Genomic DNA, 22,659 nt, shown 5'->3' on the forward strand with positions numbered 1-22,659 from the left:
AGAAACACCGTAACAACTTAATACAAATAATTACAGAAACACACGGCATAAATTTTAAAAACGAGATCGGTGGTTAAAAATGGGAGACTTTATTAGAAAATCTATTATACAGATCTGCAGTGAGTATCCATTTTTGCGAAAAGATTCTGTACTTCTAAGGCTCTTATGTTAGGATTGCAATTAGGGGCATATACAGGGGAAGAATTCGATGAGAGTAATGTTCAAGGATCGAGGCATTTGGAAGAGTTTTTGCAAAATGACGCGTGTTTGGCTTTATGCAGTTATATGGAGAAGGGGGGCGATTTAGTGTTTTCGAAGAGGGTGAGTTTAGTTATCTAGCATTTCCGGGATAAAGAGCTTTTTGCAGCCCCCCGAGTGCAAGAAAACCGTGGTATTTTCCAAGCCGCATCCTATGACGGACATCAATGAGAATTTTTTTAAATTACTGCAAATTAACACCCTTTCAGGAGAACCAACCATTGATTTATACCAGCTCTTGAATAACATATTTAGTCCACAGTTGCAAAAGGTACCTCTTTACATAATATAAGTTTTCTTGGCTAATTACTAATTCCTAAAAAACCTAATGCTTGGTTTGCAGCACTACGACATAAACATAAAACGCAAGATTTTCACCCTTCAGACCACTCTCAAAGGTCTAATTTTAAGCGAAAATATTCCCCAGGAATCTGAGAACGATTCTTCATTTATGACATGTAAATTTACGTACTAAAATTCTCTACAACTTTAAATCGAGTATCGCTTTCAGTCATCGAAACTGTGGATGACGAAATCAAGTACTGGAGCAGCCAGATTGTATCCAAAAAAGATAAATTGGCTAGGAAATCTGGAGACACGTTTATGAGACTCTTAGGCCTTATTGCCAGTGAATTAAGGTCATTAACTTTAAATTATAAACGCCTATTATTCCAACTGTTTCCTCATTAGTATGATAGAGTCACTTCCAATTAATGAAGTTGATGATTTATTGGAAAAGTGTCACAACACCTTAGACGATCTATGGCGCTGCAATCCTCCTTTTCCTAAAGACCGCATCAAAAACCTTATGGACATTATCGGTAATATTTTCCATTACTTGTCCATTCAAAAATTTTAATAATGTGTATCAACATCAGCTTTTGACTTATGGAAGCACACAGTTAGGCAGTTCAAAGACGCAGATTTGTGGCTGGATGAGTACAATACAATTCTAGAAAAACTGACTCAAAGTATTTCCCTTTGCGATAAGTGGCTAAGCACCTGTCAACAATTGACCGGCCTGTTTTGGGCTAATCATGAAGTCAATCCGTGGAAAGATGAAGTTTATCAGCCCCTAAATTTAGGGAAGTTTATCGCTACCCTACGCGAGGTTAATTACATTTTTAAATACTATCGCTAATTACTAGTAGCATTCAACCGTTTAGATACTGAACATTAGGACTGTCCACAAACAACTATTGCGACTATCCTCGGACAACGAAAAGGCAGATTTGGACCCTCAAAGGATTTTTAAACCTTTTAAAGGTCACCGATTAAATCCAAATTTTGATTTTATCTCACGATTTTTTCAACAGATTTAGAGATCCTTTCCTACGAAGACTCGCACGATTTATCAAAATCCCGCAAAGAATTCGAGTACCTTTTACAACCCGCAGAGGAAAGGGTTGCGTTGAAACTCAAAAAACAGCTCATGACGGTAAACACCAACACCAGGCAATTGATCTACGAGTTCACTCGCTACGCAGAACTCATCAACCGGCCAGTTCTCAGAAAAAACCTCAGAGCAGAACGCCAGTTCCTGCTGAATTCCCTCAGCGAGTACATAACTCAAATTCAAAATCAAGCAAATCAAGAGTCCTCTAAAGTGAATACGAGACAGGAAACTTCAGAAACCATCAGGGAAATTATTTTCATAAGACAGTTGGAGGCGAAAACTGAGGAGGTTGTTTTCGTCACTGAGAAACTGTTGGATGATTTAGAGGGTTGTGAGAGAGTAAGGGAGTTCGTTTTAGGGATTTTGAATGATTTGAAGTCGCAGGATAGTGAACTGTTCGATGCTTGGAGCTCGGGTGTTATCAGTGATGTTAATGGGAATAAATTAAGGTGAGAAAACGATTGCGATGATATTTAGAAATTTTGTCGGAAATTCAGAGACATAGGAATGTTATATCTAAGGAAATTTGAATATTTGGACCTATAATTGGTACAAATCTGAAATCATTTTTGTGGTTTTGAAATAAATACATTTTTTACCGCCATTGCTGCTCAGCCTCGAGGATAATTTATGTGAAGAACCTCCGGTTGTTACATATCAAATATTTAATTAAAAAAACCTCTTTACGATAAAAAAAAAAATTAGAAAATATATGTCGCAACTCAAACCCAAAATTAGGATTTCCTATGCAGGCCGCAGTTTCTCTCAGCTTTCCACGAAATCTGCTGTGGGGTAGCTGTTTTCCTTTTACTGAATTAGCTTTCAATTCGCACAGCTTAAAAGAAACAGACCCAGTGGTGCAATTCTCCCAAGACAAACTCATGAAAGTCAACTACCCCTCCAGACTAATCACCCTAATATTCGAAGTGCGACAATTGCAAGCCATGGGTTACCACATCCCATCCATCATCGAGGAGACCAGCAATTACGCCAAAAAGTTCATGAAATATGCCCGAATATTGGAGCAGGTGAGTGAATTTCAGCGAAAGGAAAATGCCTCGTGCTAATTGCGTAGATCGCTAATTTTCATAATACTATCGGAGATCGAATGGTACCGTCCCAGAAGCCCATGATGCTGGCCAGCGCATTGGAGCTGTCGAAGCTAGTGCAAGAACAAGAAGTTATCTCATGGGGAGAGGAAAAACATGTGGAAAAATATGTGAATACTTTAAAGAAGTGCGTGGAGAAATTAGGACAGAGCAATGATCTGCTCACATCATTTCACATAGAAATTCTTGACAAGATTAAAGATTTGGAGAATGTGAGTCTACTAAGAGAGTTCTCCAGATGGAATGAAGTGATCAAAAACATAAGGAATCTAGTGGCAAATGTAGAGAACAAGGGGTTTAAAAACATGCAGCCGTGGAAGACTGAGATTGACGTGAAATTGAGTGAAATTTTGGAGGAGGCTTACACAAAAAACCTGAAAAAATTGCATTTGAGTTTAGAGGAAATTAGAGTTGATTTGGTTTACCGCAATTCAACCTTAGATTTTTCCCCCAATAGGCAAAATTTGGAGCAAATGTACGAGCAGCAACTGAAGAAATATCTAAACATACCTAGGAACATTAAGGGGATTTCTGACAATTCTGAGGATATTTATAATAAAATTATCGAAAGGTATTATTTTGATTTGAATTAGTTCATTGTGCTTACTAAAAATCGTATTAAGAAATGGAGCAGTTCTGAACACATTATCCGACAAAAAACTGGAACTTTTCGGGCAGCTAAATAGCGTAATCCAACATTGGCAATCGTGGCTGCAGCTGGAGCCTTTGAATTCCAAGAAACTTTCCACTTGGGAGCATTGGGACCTACATTTTCGGGCCTCCAAAACATTTGGGCAGGAAATTGCCAAACTTCCCAGGTAATAATCACTTGGCCATGAACTTCAAACAAGCAAAACCATGTTTCAGCACCGAGGAAAAAGTGGGCTGCTTCCTTATTGGTTTATCAAGGCTCAGATCCGACTTGGAGTCCCATAATAGAAGTTACTGGGATCAATTGGTTTACTCCCTTAAAGACGCCATAGCAGAAGATGTAGTAAGACTGCAAAATTACATTGATCCTTCAACTGCAGCTTTAACCAAACAACCAGTTACAATGGAAGAGATTGGGGAAAGTGGGTTTAGCTATAACAACATTATTGCTGCATATACTGAGGTAACTTTGACATATTTATGTAAATATTCCTAAATTTTAGAGTCTTAATTTAGATGGAAGGGGTGTTTAAAGAACTACTAAACAAGTCAAAAACCTTGGCCAGTTGGTCTAGGGAGCAAGTCGATTCTGTTAACAGACTCAAAGGAGCATGGGAAAGGTTGGGAAGTCTTATCAATAATCATCAACACATCATGGCACGTCAGGTAATTTATTACCAGTTATAAGAAATATAGTTCATTGAAGAGGAATTTTCATAGATGGAAACTATTAGAACTTCCCTTGGAATTGAACAGGAAAATTTGCTCAAAGAGATAGAGCGATTTGAGGCTAAATGGAGTCAAATAAACACCATTCACAATTCGTTTGATTCAAACGAGAACTCTATTGAGGCAGTTCGTATCTTGTATCAGGAGGTTCAAGCCAAGAGAAGAGAGTGGAATAATGTTTTGGAAAAGAAAGAGGCTTTATAGTAAAATATATTTTAGCTTTTTGATTTTTATATGATTTTAGTTTCTGTTTTAGCACCCATTATCTTAATTTTAATTTAGAAAAACCGGATATTTTCATTGCAAATGAAGTAGAGAATGCTTTGAAGGAAGAAGAGGCTTCTTGGTCTATTTTTGCAGAGTTCAATTCAGGTAAAAATCTAATTTTTCTCGCAATTTTATATAATTTTAGTATCGTATTTGCAGCTTTTCAGAACTTTTCCTCTCAATATTGGATAGTGTTTCGCAAAAAGTATTATGAACTGGAGGATTTTATCAAGTTCTGGGAAGACAAATTAAGCAAGCACATGAATGATATTCGGTTTGTTCCCGTAGTTTTGCGAGATCTTCAAATGTACAAGGTATTTTTTGATGCCAAAGGTGTTGTGTATTGCAAAATTACAATTAGTAAGAAACTTTCTGGGCAATTTGGGTTACATCAAAATTAATTAACTATTTTACTCAGGTCAATTCAGAGTCCATGTTTCGTTTTTTCATAAAATATTTAAAAAATTTAGGGTTGCTTTAACATCCTTTTGAGTATTTCTTATTCACCCGAAGAACTGAATATATTTTTTCTTTTTTTTCTTACTTCAAAAAGCAATTGAAACACTCTTGAGAAATTAAAAATTACAGAAAACCCAAAAATTCCTAGGATGTTTAAATTACATACGTACTTATGACTCTGTATTTGTTGAAATTTGCTTCTTTATTTTAAGGACAATTGAGAAACCTCAGATTCTGATTCCATGAAAAAAATCTCCGACTTGACTATCATCTAAAAATTTGTAGATATTTTTTAGAATGATTCTAAAGTCTGACCTAGTATCCTTCTAGCTTTCTGGAAATTTGGTCTTTCAATTTCCCAGACAGTCAATAAGAGTCTGATGAAGAAAAATTCCTAGTGTGTTATTAATTAGTCTGTCTGGTTAAAAATCCAAAATTCCAGCTCTCATTAAGCGACATCTCAGTTATATATCAATTCCTAAAACCTCCTCAAAATTACTAAAAAAAAAAATTTCCAGGAACTAATCCCAACTCTAAAATACCTAAAAGGCGAAGACTTTTCTGACAAACACTGGAACGATGTGTTCAATCTCCTAAAAATACCAGCAAAACCGATAGATCAAATCTTACTAAAGGACCTTCTAGATGCACACGAGCGCATTTTGGATCACTCTAAGGAACTGAGAAATTTAAGTAAGAAAGCTGCCAGTGAGATTGTTGTCAGGCAAGCTTTGAAAGACATAGATCAATGGGAAGTGCAGACCAAATTTTTATTAACTAATCATAGTGATTCTCAAGGGAAAGTTGTGGTCTTGGTTAAGGAGTTTAAGGATGTTTTAAATGCTGTAAGGATAAGAGTTTTATCTTAAAAAGAGTGTAAAAAACGAAAGTTCTCTTAGATCGGAGACCATCAAATTCTGCTTCAATCGCTAAAGCATTCCGGAAGCGTTGATGGCTACATTGAGAGGGCCAGTAATTGGGAAAATAAGCTCGAGAACTTGAACGTTTACCTGAACTCCCTGGCACAAGTGCAGAAAAAGTATTTTCATTTAAAGTTTTCCAACAAAATTTCCAAGTGCACGTTTTGACAGGTGGCTGTACTTGGAGCCCATATTCGGCAGCGGCACTTTGGCCCAAGAAAAATTACGCTTTGACCGACTAGACCGGGATTTTCGCAGAATTATGGGATTCATCGAAAAAGATCCCAGAGTTACTGAAATCTGCAAATATCCCAATTTAAAGTCCATTCTTCAGTCCATTTCAGAGCAGCTGTCTCGGTGCCAGCACAGCCTGGACAGCTTTTTGAAGGAAAAACGAGAAAAATTCCCTCGATTTCTTTTCTTAAGCGACGACGATTTATTGGAAATTGTAGGTCAGTCCACCAAAGAACAAGTAATTCAATCGCACCTCAAAAAAATATTTGCGGGGACTCATTCAGTGAAGCTGAATACTACAAGTGATCATATTGTTGCTCTTTCATCGCTACAGGGTGAGCTCGTTCAGCTGGCTAACCCAATTTCTATAAAGCAACCCGTTGAAGTATGCGATTAAGCAAAGTTTTAAGTTTTTTTTAATAATATTTTTGTAGGACTGGCTCGGCCTGTTAGTCAAAGAAATGCAAGCAACTTTAAAAGAAAAACTGGTGGCTTGCCAAAGGGAAAGTCAGGCTCCCGACCCCCTCAAATATCCCTCTCAAATTCTCTGCTTATCGGACAATATATCTTTCACGTTGAAGTGCGAGCAAGCTATCAGTGGAATGACTCTACCGGCCTTATTGGCCAAATATAAGGTCACACCTCAAAATAAATAAACAAATAAAATTATGAATGATAATTGCAGACTCAACTGAATGAGCTTAGTTCCTTAGAATTGGGAAATGCAAAGGATTCTGATGTTTTGGAGTTCAAACTGAAATCTCTACTTTTGGATACAATACACCACATTAGAGTCCTAGAGGAATTGCTGGAAAAAAATGTGACTAAAGTGTCGGAATGGGCGTGGCAAAAGCAGCTTAGGCACGCAGATTTTCCTACTCTAATACTCAATTATTAATAATTCAAAGTTTAGGTATTACTCAAACTCAGTGGGGGATGTGACAGTGAAAATGGCCAAAGCAAGAATGAGCTATTCTTACGAGTATTTGGGGAACGAACAAAAATTAGTGAGAACTCCCCTTACGGAGAGATGTTTCCTCACTTTAACTCAGGTATTTTAATTATTAAATTCTTATTTTATAGGTATATTTTTATATTTTAATTAAGGCAATGTATTTGGGGCTTGGGGGGAACCCTTACGGCCCCGCAGGAACGGGGAAAACTGAGTCTGTGAAAGCATTAGGTTCAATTTTAGGCCGTCAAGTGTTGGTCTTTAATTGCGATGAGGTAATGACAAATTTTGTTAAAAATTAATTATTCAAATCTAAACTTAATTCAGGGAATAGACGTCAATTCGATGGAGAGAATATTGACCGGCTTAGTTAAAACCGGAGCCTGGGGATGTTTTGACGAATTCAATCGTCTGGACGAAACCACCCTCTCAGCGATTTCAATGCACATTCACGCAATTCAAGAAGCCCTCAGAAACACTCGTGACGTGGTCAAAATAGGAACTCAAGAAGTCAGTTAACTGATTTTTATAAATTTTTAATAACTTCAGTAACAAACTCCCTAGATTCCAGTAAACAAGCATTGTGGCATATTTGTTACCTTAAATCCAGCAGGGGCAGGTTATGGGGGCAGGAACAAACTTCCTGATAATTTGAAACAACTATTTAGGCCTGTGGTCATGACGCATCCGGACCATGAGGAAATTGCCAGGACTTCTTTACATTGCGACGGGTATCGGCATGCCGATGTTTTAGCCAGGAAAATTGTGGAGGTTTTTGAGATGTCCAGGTAAAGGTCCAATCGTTTTTGATGGAAAGATATATGTTTCTATAAAGTTATTAAGGGTTCAATAAAATTGGAGTATATTAAAGCCATTGGGGGAACAATCCAAACTGACCGCTATACAAGAATTGGACCTTGGAAATACTGTTAATTCTGCTAATTTTTGTATTTGAATACAGAAAATCCTTTTAGAAAAATCCTGAGCAACCAACAACACTACGACTGGGGTTTGAGGGCCATCAAGACGGTCCTCTCGGGCTGCGGAATGGCTTTAAAAAAATTCATTTCATCCGGCATTAAAATTCTGACCCAAGAGCTAGAATTGGGTGTGGTTGTCGGTGCTTTGAAAATGGACATCGTGTCCAAACTTACATTTTCGGACACCGTAAAATTCAACGACATTTTGGGTAGCATTTTCAGTGACGTTCCCGAAGAAAGAATCAACGATGATGAGGTAAAAAAAGCGATTTTGGAGTGTTATGAAGAAATGGGTTTGGTGGCCAATGAAAGACAGGTATTTGATGCTTAAATCGGTGATTTTTGGATTATAATAAAGTTTTAGGTCTACAAATGTTTGGAATTTTATAAGCAACTAGATCAGCGCATGGGGGTTGCTATAATTGGCCCCCCGAGCAGTGGAAAATCCACCATTTTATCCTTAGTTTCAAGAGTAAGTTTAAAAAAAAAACTTCTAGAATTACATTAAAATTGCGTGTTGCAGGCTGCAGGTAAAATACAGCGGAAAGTCAAAACGTATCCCGTAAATCCCAAATCTATGTCGCGCCATTTGCTTTTGGGTTATACGGACAATTTAAATCAATGGAACGATGGAGTTTTAACTAGTTACAGTTTGCAGGTCTCCCAAGAAACTAAAGGTATATGTTGATTTTTAAAAATCTCCACAAGATGTTTTTTATTTTGAAATAGACAACACTTGGTCCTGGATAATTTGTGATGGAGACATCGACCCAGAATGGGTAGAATCTTTAAATTCTGTCCTGGACGATAACAGACTGATGACTCTCCCTTCTGGATGGAGGATTCATTTTGGCGAAAACGTGAATTTCGTGTTTGAAACGCACGACTTGAAGAACGCATCACCGGCCACCATATCCAGAATCGGAATTGTATATTTGAGCTCTGAAGATATCAATTTGGTTGATGTTTTGAAAGTCAAGCTGAGAGATTTTCCCGAGAAGCAGCGCGAGTTTTTGCAGTCCCTCATAAAGGACTACTTTTTTAAAGGTGAATAATTATTGACGGTTTAATCAAATTCTTATCTAACGACAACGATTTTCAGCCATTAATTGGGTTAAAGCTAATGGGGAAACGTCACTAGATAGATCAATAATCTCTATAGCAAAAACGGGGATATCTCAGATGATTCATGTAGAAACGAAACTCAACTTTATAGTGACTTTAATTACTTCTTTTGCCATGCAATTAAAACCGGAATTCAGGCAGGAATTCAGCGAACTCATTTTTGAGTGGATGGATGAGACACCTCCGTCGTATACGTCCAAATTGTATTATGACAAAGATAAAGATTGCCTTAATTCCTATCACACAGACCCTCAAATATCCATAATTGAAGACATAAGAAATCATGGAATTCCCTTATTGAAAACTGGACAAATGCTGAAGAATCTGGAAGTACTAAAGCTGCTTCTGGAAGAGGACAAAGAGGAGCATTTTCTTCTTGTGGGTAATCATGGTTCTGCCAAAAGGTCTGTTGCAAACAGAAACCTTTAAAAACCAACTAATGACGATTTCTCTGTTAAGATTGCTGATCCAGAACTTGCTGAGCGATCGTTCAGACATTGAGATAGTTGAAATTAATTGCAGCTCTAACTTAATGACCAACTACATCACTCATAAATTGCAGCAGGTAGTACTGAGAATTTCAACAGCTCTTCAGGATAAATTTTAATTTTTAGCACTGCATATCGGTCACAACCTTCAAAGGAAACGTGCTAAGACCCAGAAAGGGGAAACTGATTTTATATTTAAGGAATCTGCATCTCTTAGCCCCAGATCAATGGGGCAGCAACATGTGCATAGAACTTCTAAGTCAGGCACGTATAACATCGAAATATTTATTTATCTAATCCCTTGAGAGGTTCGAACATGGACTTCGAACATTCCTTTGTTACGTTGGTCTTGTTTAACAGTTTCAGGGTATTTTTTGACTCTTTGTCTCCCAATTTTGCATGGATATACTCTTTCAGTTTCGCACATTCTTCAGTTAAAGAAGTGATGGTCCCTTCGTACTCCGACACTTTGGTGTTTAGGGTTTTATGCACTTGTTCGTACTGCTCGATCGCTTTTCGAGACTTCTCATACCTTTCCATCAAATCTTTGCAAAACATCTCATTTTCCTGTTTTTCTCGCACCAATTGCGCACTTTCCGCCATGACTTTGGAATAAAACTGCTCAAACTCATTCACTATATTCTTTTGGGCATCCCACCGAATCTCTAAATCCCGAGTTCTTGCCCTAAGTTTAGCAAATTGCTGCTCTAAATTGGGAATTTGGACATTGCTATTACTCAATGGGATATCTCTCTCCTGCACCGCTTCGCTGTTTTTGCTGATTTCAGTGTTTTTAGGTAAGAGGTCTTTGAGCACCGGTTCCTGTATAGAAAAGATCTGGAACTTGTTCTCGAAATTGAGTGTTTTGCTATAAAAAAATTGGGTTACCTTCAAAAAGTCTGTCGAGGTGTCCATGATGTTTCACAAAATAATGAATAAATGTAGAAAAACCAGTTTTGAAATATGCTGACAGGAATCTTCATTTTAATATGACTCTTGGCAAGTTTTACCTGCTTATGACGAGTTTACCTTACAAGGGATTTTAAATAAAAAGTAAAATCAGTAAAAAATTATCTCGCTACATGTACAAATTTTTTTAAAATATGATGGTCAAGCATATATGTATGTATGTATGTATACATATAACTAAAGGTTTTTTACCTCGAATATTCGTTGGGAAAGTGAGCAACTTTTGGATTTTGAACAAAATAGGAGTTTACTCTCAGTCAAAGATACAGGGGGTTCTGCTCTCCGATTCATTAAGCAGAATATTTTATGTGTAGTTTTGCGACTAAGAGAAATGCGATCCTCACAGATGCCGTTATCCGCTTTTTTGGCCTAAACAATATTTTGGACATTCAGATCGAACTACTGAGGTTGCATCTGCTTCACTTATCCTTGGGATGATGTAACATATATGTATGTATAGGTTTACATGAATTTTGTTCAGATTAGAAAATGCCGTGAAAGCTCACAAATTTTGTCTTCTGTTTCAGTCGACTCGGTGGAAAATTCCGAAATATTTTCTTTGAATTTGCAGTGTTTGAAATATCGAGGCCTTTGCACAAATTTAAAGGACCTATTCGAGGTTTCATAGCGGTGTGCTTAGTTGAAGGTTCTGAGGTCTTATAAAAATGTGTCTACAATTCCCATGATGATTTTGGAATTTTTAAAGCAAACACTTCACTTTTATCCATAAGGGAATTTGAGATCTCACTTGTAAATTTATAAACTTTAAATTTCAGCTCATTGAATATAAAGGCTACTTCAACTGTAAAACCGAATTTGTACAAGTCGAAAATGTGGTTATTGTAGGGACTTTGATACCCACCCACAAACTATCCATTCGATTCTTGTCGAAGCTGCATTCAGTCGATATTGAGTAAGTCTCGACCATCTAACACACATATTTTAACTGATTTATTACCCACCTTAGTCTTCCTGACAAAGAAGATCTCACTGTGATTTTAGTCGCGTACCTAAATGCTATTTTGAAAACTTATTATCCTACAGCGAATTTTCCAAAAGCGAAAGTGGTGAAAGCAATTTCGACAATTTTAAGCATCTATGAGAAGGTAATGCCTTCAACACGAAGACCATTGAAGAACTGGCAACAGCGGCAATTATTTCACAGCTCTCTTCTGGCTAAATGAACTAATTAATAAGATTTGAAGGGAAAAAACGGCGCGTTGTTGCCAAGTACCCATCCCAATCATGAGTTTCAAAGAAACTTCTGTAAAATTTAAACGTAAAATTTTTAGATACAAGATCATGCTACCCTGCGCCCCCAAATCCTCCACCCGATAAATTCCCATGACTTAGTCAAGTGGTGTACAAACCTTAAGTACTATTCTATAACGAATTTCTCACAATTTGAGACAAGTATATTGGAAATAATTGCTTATGAAGCGTTGCGCATATTTGGTGATAGGCTTGCAACTGTAGATGAAAAAAATCGCCTAAAATCAACGATTGATGAGGCATTTAAGACTCATTGGGAGGTTAATCAAATAACCCAAAGTATTGATGAAACGTATTTTGTTCCTGGTACTGAAGAAACGCTGAATAAGTTTACCAGGGAGGCATGGCAAGCTGAGGTAGAACGTGGGATAAGTCAGTTTGGTGGGTTTTTCCGCTATTAAAAACTCCATGAAAATCTTATGAAGAAAAATTCTAGGAAAAGAAAATCAAAATTTAGAAGTGGTAATTAACCATGAAATTCTCCTCATCACTTGCGCAGTTATGAGATACACAGTAATTCCCCAATACAACATGGTTTTGATTGGGAAATCTGGAGTTGGACGTAAAACCGCAATAAAAATCACTTCGGCTTTGAGATCAAAACGTGTTATTCAACCTGCCAGTGGCATTCATCCCCTCTTTCAAAACGAATTAAAAGCGGTAAACACCTCAAATTTGATTTTTGTTAGAAATTCAATTAATAAAACTTTTCAGGCAATTCAATATGCAGGTGTAGAGTGTGAGGACGTTTTACTCATACTCGAAGACTACATTTTTGTAAATGAAGTAAATACCACAGCGATAAACCTCTTGATTAGTGATGGAGACGTCTCAGATTTGTTTTCGGACATTGAGGCAGATTCTTTGGTGAAAGGATTGAAGGAGAAATTTGATAGTGCGAATTTCGAAGGAGATTTGCATCAGTTTTTCGCAAATAGTATGTATATGAGTATTAAGCAGAAAATGGAAAAAAAATCTAATCGTTATTTTAGATGTAAAGCAACATTTGCATATATTTGTTTGTTTAGACCAAGATAACCCAAATTTGAAAGAAATTATTCTTAAAGCCCCATCTTTTATGCAATGCTGCGGGCTTTTATGGCTAAATCAGTGGAGTCCCGAAACAGTGAAATGTTTTCCACATAAATTAGTGCAAATGTAAATTTATCAAAATTAAATTTGTTTTTTTTTTAAATTTATAATTTCAGGCTAGGGGAAATTGAATGCATGAGCACCAGCGATTCTTTCCAGAAAATTTACGCATCTTTTCCACATGCGCCTCCCTGCAGATACACTTCGATGATTAAACTGTACTTTTCCATTGCAAAGCAAAAAGTTTCTTCAATAAATGCAAATATTGCCAAATTGGAGGTTAGCATTGATTTAGTTTTTTTTGTTAAGCTGAAGAAAAACTTGTATTTAGGGCGGAGTTTCAAAATTAACTGAAGCCAAATCTCTCGTAAGCGAATTGAAGCAAAAAGCGGCAGAACAACAGGAAAAATTAGCTGAAAAACAATCCAAAGCAAATGCCGCCTTGGATATGATAAGCAACACTATTAAAGGTGCAAATGCCCATAAAGAAGAGATGCAGGTGTTGAAGCAAAAAACCGAAATTGAAAATGTTCAGTTGGTGAAGAGGTATTTTTCCTTACTTCTAGAAACAAAAGCAAAAATCATAACTTCACAGAAAGGCGGAAATTGAGAACGAGCTCTCAGAAGTGGAACCGCTGATTCAGGAAGCCAGGGCTGCAGTAGGCAACATCAAGACCGAATCTTTGTCTGAAATACGGTCCTTGCGAGCCCCTCCCGAGATAATCCGAGATATTCTCGAAGGAGTACTAAAATTAATGGGAACACAGGACACTTCCTGGAACAGCATGAAGACTTTCTTGGCGAAAAGAGGAGTAAAAGAAGACATTAGGTTGCTTAGCTTTTCAATGAAAAAAAGGCGGAAAGATTTAGTAATTTCTTGATTTCAGATCTTTTGATGCCAGTCGCATTCAAACAGAAAACCGTCAAGCAGTTGAGAAACTCATGTTAGCAAAAAAAGACTCTTTTGACCAAAAATTCGCCAAAAGGGCTTCAGTAGCGGCAGCTCCATTAGCCGCTTGGGTAGAAGCCAACGTGAAGTATTCAAAAGTGGTAGATAAAATTCGTCCTTTAGAAAAGGAGCAATACAAGTTGAAAGAGTATGTATTTGCTATAAATTGTTTGTCTTCAATTTTTAATTTATTGATTTACAGGAATTTAGTTAATGCCGAGAGTCAGCTGATGGAATTAAATGCCAATTTGTCTGATGTAGATGCCACAGTGGCCAAGCTGAAAGAACAATTGTCACAATATACTAAAGAAGCAGCAGAAATTGAAATAGGGTTGAAAGAGGTGAAGGGAACATTGGGATCTGCTGAAAATTTGGTATTTAAATTGGAGGATGAATACCAGAGGTGGCAAGAACAGGTAAGAATATTATGTACATTTTTCTAATTTCAACTAGTATTAGTTCAAATCCTACTAATTCATAAATACTTAGACAAATACTTTATAAACTGAAAATAGTCATTCACCCATGCATCTCTTTCTTGCTAATCTTCATTAACCCAGAAATTTCAAAGTTTTATAGGAAGATTTTCCTTAGACACAGGGATAGTGAATGAGGGAAGCTAGGAATGCTACATTGCTGGGACCAAGTAACAATATAAAACTGAAACTTCTTATTGGTGCATTCGTTTGTATCAAGTTGTTAATAATACGTGCATTTAAACAAAGGAATGAAATTTAGGACCAAAACTTACCGTTTTGTTGACTAACCAAAGAGCCATTTTCACAGAAACACAACCACAAAAAGCACTAATGAAGATATATGATAAAGGTCTTGAAGATGTCGCCACTTTGAAAATGTAAATTTTAAAACTAATGTTTCTATCGTGAGAGACACCAATTGGATTACTAAACAAGATCGTTACTATTGTCATGGTTACTTTTTTATCATTTCTTTAAATAACTCGACATTTAATACTTGAAATGAGTTATTTTAGCTAAAAGAACTATCCAATGAAATGCACAGTTTGTCAAATAACTCGCTAATGGCAGCGGCATTTGTAACATTTTTATCTGAAGAGGAAGAAGTTAAAAGAAGGTAAGAAAACTTTAAACTACAAACGAAAATAAATATTAAAGTTATTTCATGTTTCTGCTGCAGACGCATTCTCACAGAATGGTGCTTGGAACTAAACAATAAATCAGACTTCGACTTTATGTCATTTTTCTCATCTGATCGAGAACAACTTCAATGGCAATCCGAAGGCTTGCCCAATGATAGAGCTTCCTTGGAGAATGCTGTGGTAGTGAACATGGTAAAAAGTTAAAAAAATAATTAAGGAGTAGAATAAAAGCTAAATGATTCTTTATTAGAGCATTTTGTCTCCTTTGTTGCTTGATCCAAATTCAACTGCAGTTCGTTGGTTGAGGAACCATTATACGAAAAGTAGCAATAGCTTTGATCATGTTGCATTTACTTCATCTAAATTGAACACAGTACTTGAGGCATCCATTAGGTATTAAATGCTACACTTACCTAACTTCTTCATGACTTCTACTTTTTTGTAGATTTGGTAAAACTTTACTTATAGAGGAATTAGAAGAAATCCCCCCATTTCTATTCCCGATCATTAGAGGGGATTTCATCGTTCATGGTATGAAGATCATTTTTACGAACTCAAAGATGATTGTAAAGTTTGCTTTTCAGGAGAAAGAAAATTGGTCCGTATGTTAGGTAAAGTAATAGACTGCCATTCAGACTTTCGTCTCATAATGAGCACCCGAAACGAGCATATTAAAGCATCTGCGGAAATTGCCCCCTATATCTGCGTTTTGAATTTCAACGTCACCTATTCAGGCTTCATTGGTAAATCTCGTTATAATCATCTATTGCACAAAACTAGCAGAAAATTTAATGCAGAGCAGCTGCTATCTGCTGCAGTTACTCAAGAAAAACCTGAATTGGAGAGCAGGCGGAAACATCTGTTACACGAAAATGAAGAATTACAGGAAAAATTACACTTTTTGCAAACTCAATTACTGGACTACTTGGCTGGTTCTCAAGGAAATATTCTGAGCAACAAGGCGAGTTAGAAGAGAGGGAATTATGGAATTTTTTCACGATGGTTTTTAGGGTTTGTTGCAAACTTTAAATGAAACAAAATCCAACTCTGTGGCAGTAACTGATGCTCTTCAGGAATCTACAAAGATACAAAACGTGTTAAGGAAGGAATGTGAGGTGTTCCTTGATATATCTTCTTTCGCTAGCCGTTTGTATTTTTCCTGTAAGGAATTTGAGAGATATGATATTCTCTACTCACTCTCAGCTAATGCTTTCAGCAAGTTGTTTCTCTTGTGTTTACAAACTACACAGGTGAATAATACATTTGAGAAATTAGCTATAAAGAATAAGAAGAGTCTTTCAGACACAAGAAGCAAATGCAGATCTTCAAAGGAGACATTTATTTCAAACTTTATACAATTACATGAGCAGAGGAATGTTCAAGAAAGATCGATTATTGTTCGCTTTGCATGTAGTTAGTCGAATGTTCCCCAATGCTTTCCCAGAAATTGAAATGAGGGTGTTTCTGGAAAATACCTCTTATCGTGGGTTAAATGGCCCTGAGTTATCTGAGCTACCAGGGTGGATTCCAGAGGCGTCAACTATAGCACTTCACAATTTTAAGGTAAAATATATCAGAGTTTTCTTTCTCGGCCATTTCCTTAATGATTTTACAGAATTCTTTGGGGCCTCTTTACGATAAATGCCAGTTCGGGGAGAAAAATTTGTGGTCCAGTTTCATGGAATCGTCACAATGTGAAAACGAATTCCCTCGACATTGTCAATTCTCAGAATTTGAGAAGGTTTTAACTGTACAAATATTAAGGCCGGATAAACTTTTGAGCTGCATTGAAGCTTGTTGCCTTCGAGTTTCAGGTAATAAATTCTTTAATAATTAAGGTTAATTGTGTTGCAAACATAGCAATATTAAAAATAAATGTGAAAGGAACTGTTAATGAAACTCGCTCGACAGTGGTTGCATTCCTGAAAGCAATTCTTGGAGCTCTTCACATGAGCAATAATGTTTACTTCATTCTATAATTAACCAACGTTATGTCAAGGCATTATATGTAATCAACATATTTCAACCATTTAATGCCATTCAAAATTATACCTATTTGATTCTTAAAGCGTTCTTCTCTCTCAATTTAGGTCTCAGAACCGTCGATCCAGGAGTTCTCAGTTTGCACTACATTTTCAACGAGTCAAACTGTCACGAACCAGTTTTGCTGATCACTACCTCCGGAATGGATCCATCAAACGAAATTACCGATTTGGCTAAACAGCTTGGCCACAACTTCGAAGAAGTAAATTTTCAAATTTCATCTTCAATTTTCCAAAAAAATACTTTTAGATATCCATGGGTGAAGGCCAGGAACACAGAGCCTTGATCTCTCTGGAACAATGCAAGAAATCCGGCACGTGGCTGATTTTGAAAAATTTGCAATTGGTTTCTTACTGGTTACCAATACTTGCGGAGAACGTAAAGCAACAGAGCGGCTCAGAGAACTTTAGGTAGGTTGAGGAAATTCCTTAAAATCGGTTATAAGAAGCAAATCATTTCAGATTGTGGCTTATCTCAGAATCCACATCAAAATTCAACGCAGTTTTAGCTCAAAACAGTTTAAAAGTGGCTTATGAAGAACCGCAAGGTCTTGGTAACAACATACAAAGAATCTATTCGTCCATTGGAGAAAAATATGAGAACAAACTAAGCAGAACTAGCGCTAGAATATTCTTCGTTTTCTCATATGTACACGCCCTGCTTCAAGAAAGAAGAAAATACATCCCTCAAGGTAGAAAAATCACTACCATTTCTCCTATAATTTTGTTTCTTTTAGGCTGGTCACAATACTACGAATTCAATCACATTGACATGCAAACAGGACTGAATTTAACAGAAGAACTGTGGAATATTGACTCAACAAGGATCCAATGGCAATTTATAGTTGGTTTGCTAAACGAGGCAATCTATGGGGGTAGAATTGAGTGCATTGAAGATACGAGTATATTAAAGGCGTATTTGAGGATTTATTTCAAAGATGAGGTTTTGAGTCATAAGTGGAGGCCTCATGGGATGAATGTGACATTGCCGAATACTGGGCAAAACAAGGAGTATGGGCAAATGGCCAAGCAGTTGCCCAATAAAGATTTGCCAGAAATGTTTGGATTGCCCCTTAATATCGACAAAGCACGTGAAAAAATTGAGTCTTTAAAACTTATTCAGATGCTTAAAGGTTAAGTTGATGTCTAGATTAACACTTTCAAATATCACACAAAATTTCAGGTTTTTATCAAAAACAAACGAACAGTTTTTTTTCAAAAGAAGTTAATTTTAAAGAACTCCACCCCTTCTTTAGTTTGTGGAAAAGGCTCAATCAAGGCCATGATTTCGTTAGGATAAATTTGGCAGAACATACAGGGAATTATGAAACTTCAATTGAAAGTTTCATCAATGATGAGTTCATAAGGGGAGTATCCTTGATACAGGTAATTCACAAGTGTTTTATGCACTTGAATAGGATTTTAAAAGGGGCTGAAGACCCCGACGAGAACGATTTGGTCCTTACCAAAGAAATTTTAAGAAACCAGGTAATTTTTAAATAGCTAATGTGTATTTCTATGCAAAATGTTCAACTTTTAAGATCCCGGAAGTGTGGCTAAAATTGTGGAATGGGCCTAAAAACGCTGAAAGATATCTTATGGAGCTGTTACAGAAAGCTTCTTATCTGGCAACATGGAAATCTGCTAGTTCCACAGATTTCCTAAATATACCCGTAAAATTACATTTATTTTTTAATCCAGAGCGATTTCTTGCATGTTCGAAACAAGATTTTGCAAAGTCAGTAGTTTTGCAACAAAAAATTATAATTTTCTTAAGTAAACATTGCAGAAAGAGCAAGATTGCCTCGAACGAATTGGTCCTTCAAACCAGCTGGAATCCATCCAAAGAAAATACCATTGTTTTATCGGATTTGCTTATAGAAGGGGCTTTAATTGAGAACAAACTTCTCAAGGCATGCAAAAGCAATTCTGAGAGCATTAATGTTGTCCCTAATTGCTATTTAAAGTGGACTCAAAAGGTGCCACAAACTGTTTAATTACATTCAGAACTTCAAGTTAAATATTTGCAGGAAAAACTTTGTAATGATGATTTGATTGAGTTTGCTTTGTATGTAAATTCCAATAGAGAACACAAAATCGCAAACATCCAACTGGAATGCGATGCAGTTTCGAAGGACCAATACATATTAAGTGGGGTAGCGTTTTACTTAAGTTATTAATAAATAAAGTAACACAAAACAATGTAAAAGAAAATTGATATTTACTCATAAATGTAGTCTTTTATTGGCATCAGGCGCTGGCAGTTGTGACATTCCCAGATCCAGTCGGGGGCGACGCAAGTTGCTGAGGGATAGATCTCTTTGAGAGTTTTGAAATTTTCCTCATTTGTAATGGCAATGTCTATGGAGGCTTCTAGGTTTTCTACCAGTACTCTGGATTGAAGGAAAATACTAGGATTTGAAAGTTTAACAGTGAAATTCTAAGATTTTTTACATTCAAAGAGCTCCAGACGGAATGTAGTGAAAGTGATGAAGGACGGATTTTTAAAAAATTTTAAATTCAACATTTGAGACAGCTTCAGTGAAAATTCTATACTCAAAAAAAATTGTATTTAATCTCTTGATTTAAAATTATTAAACATATACAAACATTCAATGTTTAACTTACCCGTTGTAGGCAACAATGTACTGCTTAATCTTTTTTTGCATTTCATCATCAAAAGTTTCATCTACATAAAAAATTTGGTCCTCAAAGAAATTCTCCAGTTTTCTTTTAATCTCCGGGGTCTTAGGGCTTTTATCAGTCAGAGTCAGAGATTCATCTTCTGTGTCAATGCTGAATATGTTTTGTTTAGAACTTTCCTCGGATTGTTTTCTTATAATTTTCTCAAGTTTTTCGTCAGTATCTGAATACTGCTCCCTCCTAAAATATTCCCTATATTCTATCTTCAAATCTTACGTCAAAGTATCTACTAACATATCGTAATCTGAGTTAGTATTCAAGTTTTCATTGCGCTCCCGATTTGGAAGAAGATTCGCTTCCTCTTCACAAACCTCCTCCTCGCTTTCCGGACCTCTATCGTCTTTATCCAAAGCATAGCGCCTCCAAGGCAGCTTCTTTCGTTTATTATAGCAATCCTCCAGCCACTCCATTTTCACAATTTTACCTTTACCTTTCACTTGGTTGAATTTTGGAGTATTTACAAAGGCACAACTATAAAATTCTTATATTGTATATTATATTGAATATTTATTTTTTTGAAATTACGAACATACATTAAATGGGTACATGAGGAATCCCAGTCAGATTTGTATTTGGCACCCATGGACAATGCCATGCTCCTTAAACTGGCTCGATCAGGGTTTTGAATTCCGCTTATAACTAAAACTATGTCTTCTAATAATCTACCAAATGGTTTTCCTTTTTTTACTTTCTTCTGCTTTTTTGCTTTATAAGTGAAGTTGTCATCAGTTTTTCTTTTTTTCGACTCATTTATAGAGCCAGCTTTGCTGTTATCAGATGGTTTTTTATTTGTTAATGGAGAGTTTTTTTGGGCTTTGTGTTTTTCTAGTCGCTTTGCTTTGTCTTTATTTTTCTGCTTAATAATCTATAGGAACATATTGCTGGTTTGAAAATAAAATTTAGAGACATATTATTGAAAATTTAAGATGAAAAACAAATTGTTTTATTTACATTACTACTCAAATTATGACACAAAATCTAATATGTAATAAGCTATATTTCAACTACTCACCTGTTCCTCTTTTTCTGCAGTTTTATCGCCTTTTTCCTTATTCCTTTTCTCCACCAATTTATCAATCTTCTCATGCTTGCCTTCCTCATCTTTATTATATAGCAATTCATTGCGATTTCGGGCCTTACTTTCACCCCCATCGTCATAGTTAATTTTTTCCTTATTTGTTGGTTTTGCTGTCATTTGCAAGTTTTGTTTTATTTTCTGTTTAGGTACTGGAGAGCCACTATGTGTAAGTAAGTTTGCTTCCTTTATAGCAGCTGCTCTTGACGTGGCAAATAAGCCTTTTGGTGCCCCTTCTCCTGAACTTTCCTGAAGCTTTCTTCTTGCAAATAAACTTCCTACAGTAATATTATCTGGTGATTTTGGGCGAATAATAAAATTCCCAATGCTCAAAGCTTTTTCTTCATCTTTATTACTTGAAGTATGGAAATTCACAAATGACAATCCGTATTGGACATGCCGGTTAAAAGGCTGGGTGCAGACAATTTTCACTCTATCCCATTTTTCGTTTCTTTCAGGCTCAACTAAATCTTTTTGCTTGAACATTCGAACTTTATTAACATTCTGACTCTGTCGAGCGTCAAGAGGGGACATAAATGAGGACATTACAAGCAAGGCTTTGAAGTCTTCGGGAGATGAGGAGCGAGACACTAAAACCTCAATATATGCTGAATTTTCATTGCCAATATCAATGCTGGATATAATATAGGGTTGGTCCAATTGCAAGACTACTGAGGAACTTTTCTCTCCCGCAGATTTGCATTTCCATTTCTTGGTAGAGTCGCTGGAGAGAATGTTACTTGCCTGGTGATTCTAAGGAGATATATGGGTTCGTAGTACAAATTCTGGAATGATGGGACTTACCGGGTCTTCGCTGGTAAAGCTGACAATGCGTTCTATCTTAATTAAAGGCATTTTTGTGGTTTTTACTGGTTTATTTTGTGAATTTCTTTTAGTAAAGCTCCAGTGTACAATAAAAAAAATTATTATTTGAGAAAACGTCATGAAACAAATGCTGGACGAAAGTATTGTTGTCTCACTTTGTCTCATTAAATCACCAGGTAGAAAAAAGAGGCAAAAATATTTATTCTATTTTTGACATCTAACATAACCTTAGTTTTTTGTGGACAGAAAGAACAAATTGTAAACAAATATAGAATGAAAACAGTACAAAAATTCGTATTCGCCATAAGTCAAGAAGATTATTTTAAATTTCTTGGATTAATTAATGTGTAATAATTATTAATGGTCTGTCCTTCTAATGCTCTCATACTTAACTGTCATAGAGCATCTATCCAACTACATATCAGATGTTATTTGTTTCTTCGATTAAATTATACCTCTTTTTATTCCATATAATTTTGTTTAAATCTAAACCTAAACCATTTTAAATTAACTCTAATCCCTCAGTATAACCTAAGTTTTATATAGGTAGAAGGCGAAATCAGCTGCAAAAAAAATTAAGATTGCCACTGAGTAAGCAGCAAAAAAATTCGTCTTCGTCATCGTTTCGAAAAACTCAAATGGCAGACTCAAGGGACGGACACTGTAGCCTTAATATCAAACTGAATACATTAAAAAAAAGTTCATATACTTGAAATTCTTTAAGGACTTTTTTATCTTAGAAGAATATCCAGCTTGGATACTGCTCCAGCCTAAAATAAATCGATTGTTTGAAACGCTAAGCTAAGCATAAGTGAAGTTGTAATGTACCAAGGGGACACCAAAGAAGTACTTATTAAAACAGTCTCTTATCTAAACCCCAGTGATACAAAACATCTTATAATCTTAACTAACCTAAACTAACTTAAATCAACGTAAAATGTAAAATATTTAGATCAAAATTTTACATTCGCCATAAGTCAAGACGACTGTTTCTAAGTTTTTCGAGGTTTTAGTAATTTAATAATGAATACTATAATTGATGTT

General features: G+C 36.1%; 2 protein-coding genes across 2 annotated transcripts; one reads left to right on the forward strand and one right to left on the reverse strand.

Moving 5' to 3' along the window:
* Nucleotides 1-383: 383 nt before the first annotated feature.
* Nucleotides 384-19,192, forward strand: btv (beethoven). The gene is made up of 58 exons (XM_066389745.1): nt 384-529; nt 602-716; nt 770-896; nt 949-1,079; nt 1,137-1,369; nt 1,425-1,524; nt 1,575-2,103; nt 2,490-2,682; nt 2,730-3,334; nt 3,387-3,581; nt 3,631-3,877; nt 3,931-4,080; nt 4,135-4,346; nt 4,400-4,515; nt 4,570-4,724; nt 5,388-5,714; nt 5,769-5,908; nt 5,961-6,408; nt 6,458-6,658; nt 6,709-6,884; nt 6,937-7,075; nt 7,131-7,250; nt 7,303-7,485; nt 7,540-7,763; nt 7,950-8,271; nt 8,320-8,427; nt 8,479-8,632; nt 8,685-9,002; nt 9,058-9,484; nt 9,540-9,645; nt 9,695-9,832; nt 11,314-11,450; nt 11,505-11,643; nt 11,830-12,190; nt 12,246-12,469; nt 12,524-12,746; nt 12,802-12,967; nt 13,018-13,180; nt 13,233-13,447; nt 13,497-13,730; nt 13,789-13,998; nt 14,053-14,266; nt 14,845-14,945; nt 15,009-15,162; nt 15,221-15,363; nt 15,416-15,501; nt 15,555-15,713; nt 15,768-15,931; nt 15,981-16,220; nt 16,273-16,533; nt 16,586-16,784; nt 17,061-17,215; nt 17,263-17,423; nt 17,475-17,704; nt 17,750-18,145; nt 18,196-18,500; nt 18,554-18,991; nt 19,043-19,192. Exons 1-58 carry the CDS (start codon nt 413-415, stop codon nt 19,190-19,192), a joined length of 12,384 nt encoding a protein of 4,127 aa, XP_066245842.1. The 5' UTR covers nt 384-412.
* On the reverse strand, nt 18,504-21,741 carry XRCC1 (DNA repair protein XRCC1). Its single transcript, XM_066389704.1, has 6 exons — nt 21,595-21,741; nt 20,728-21,543; nt 20,249-20,580; nt 19,950-20,186; nt 19,641-19,895; nt 18,504-19,405 (listed from the first exon to the last, which is right to left on the reverse strand). Exons 1-6 carry the CDS (start codon nt 21,733-21,735, stop codon nt 19,234-19,236), a joined length of 1,953 nt encoding a protein of 650 aa, XP_066245801.1. The 5' UTR covers nt 21,736-21,741; the 3' UTR covers nt 18,504-19,233.
* Between the last annotated feature and the right edge of the window lie 918 nt (nt 21,742-22,659).

The sequence above is a fragment of the Euwallacea similis genome, chromosome 4 (assembly GCF_039881205.1).
Source record: "Euwallacea similis isolate ESF13 chromosome 4, ESF131.1, whole genome shotgun sequence".
NCBI classification, from domain to species: Eukaryota; Metazoa; Arthropoda; class Insecta; order Coleoptera; family Curculionidae; genus Euwallacea; species Euwallacea similis.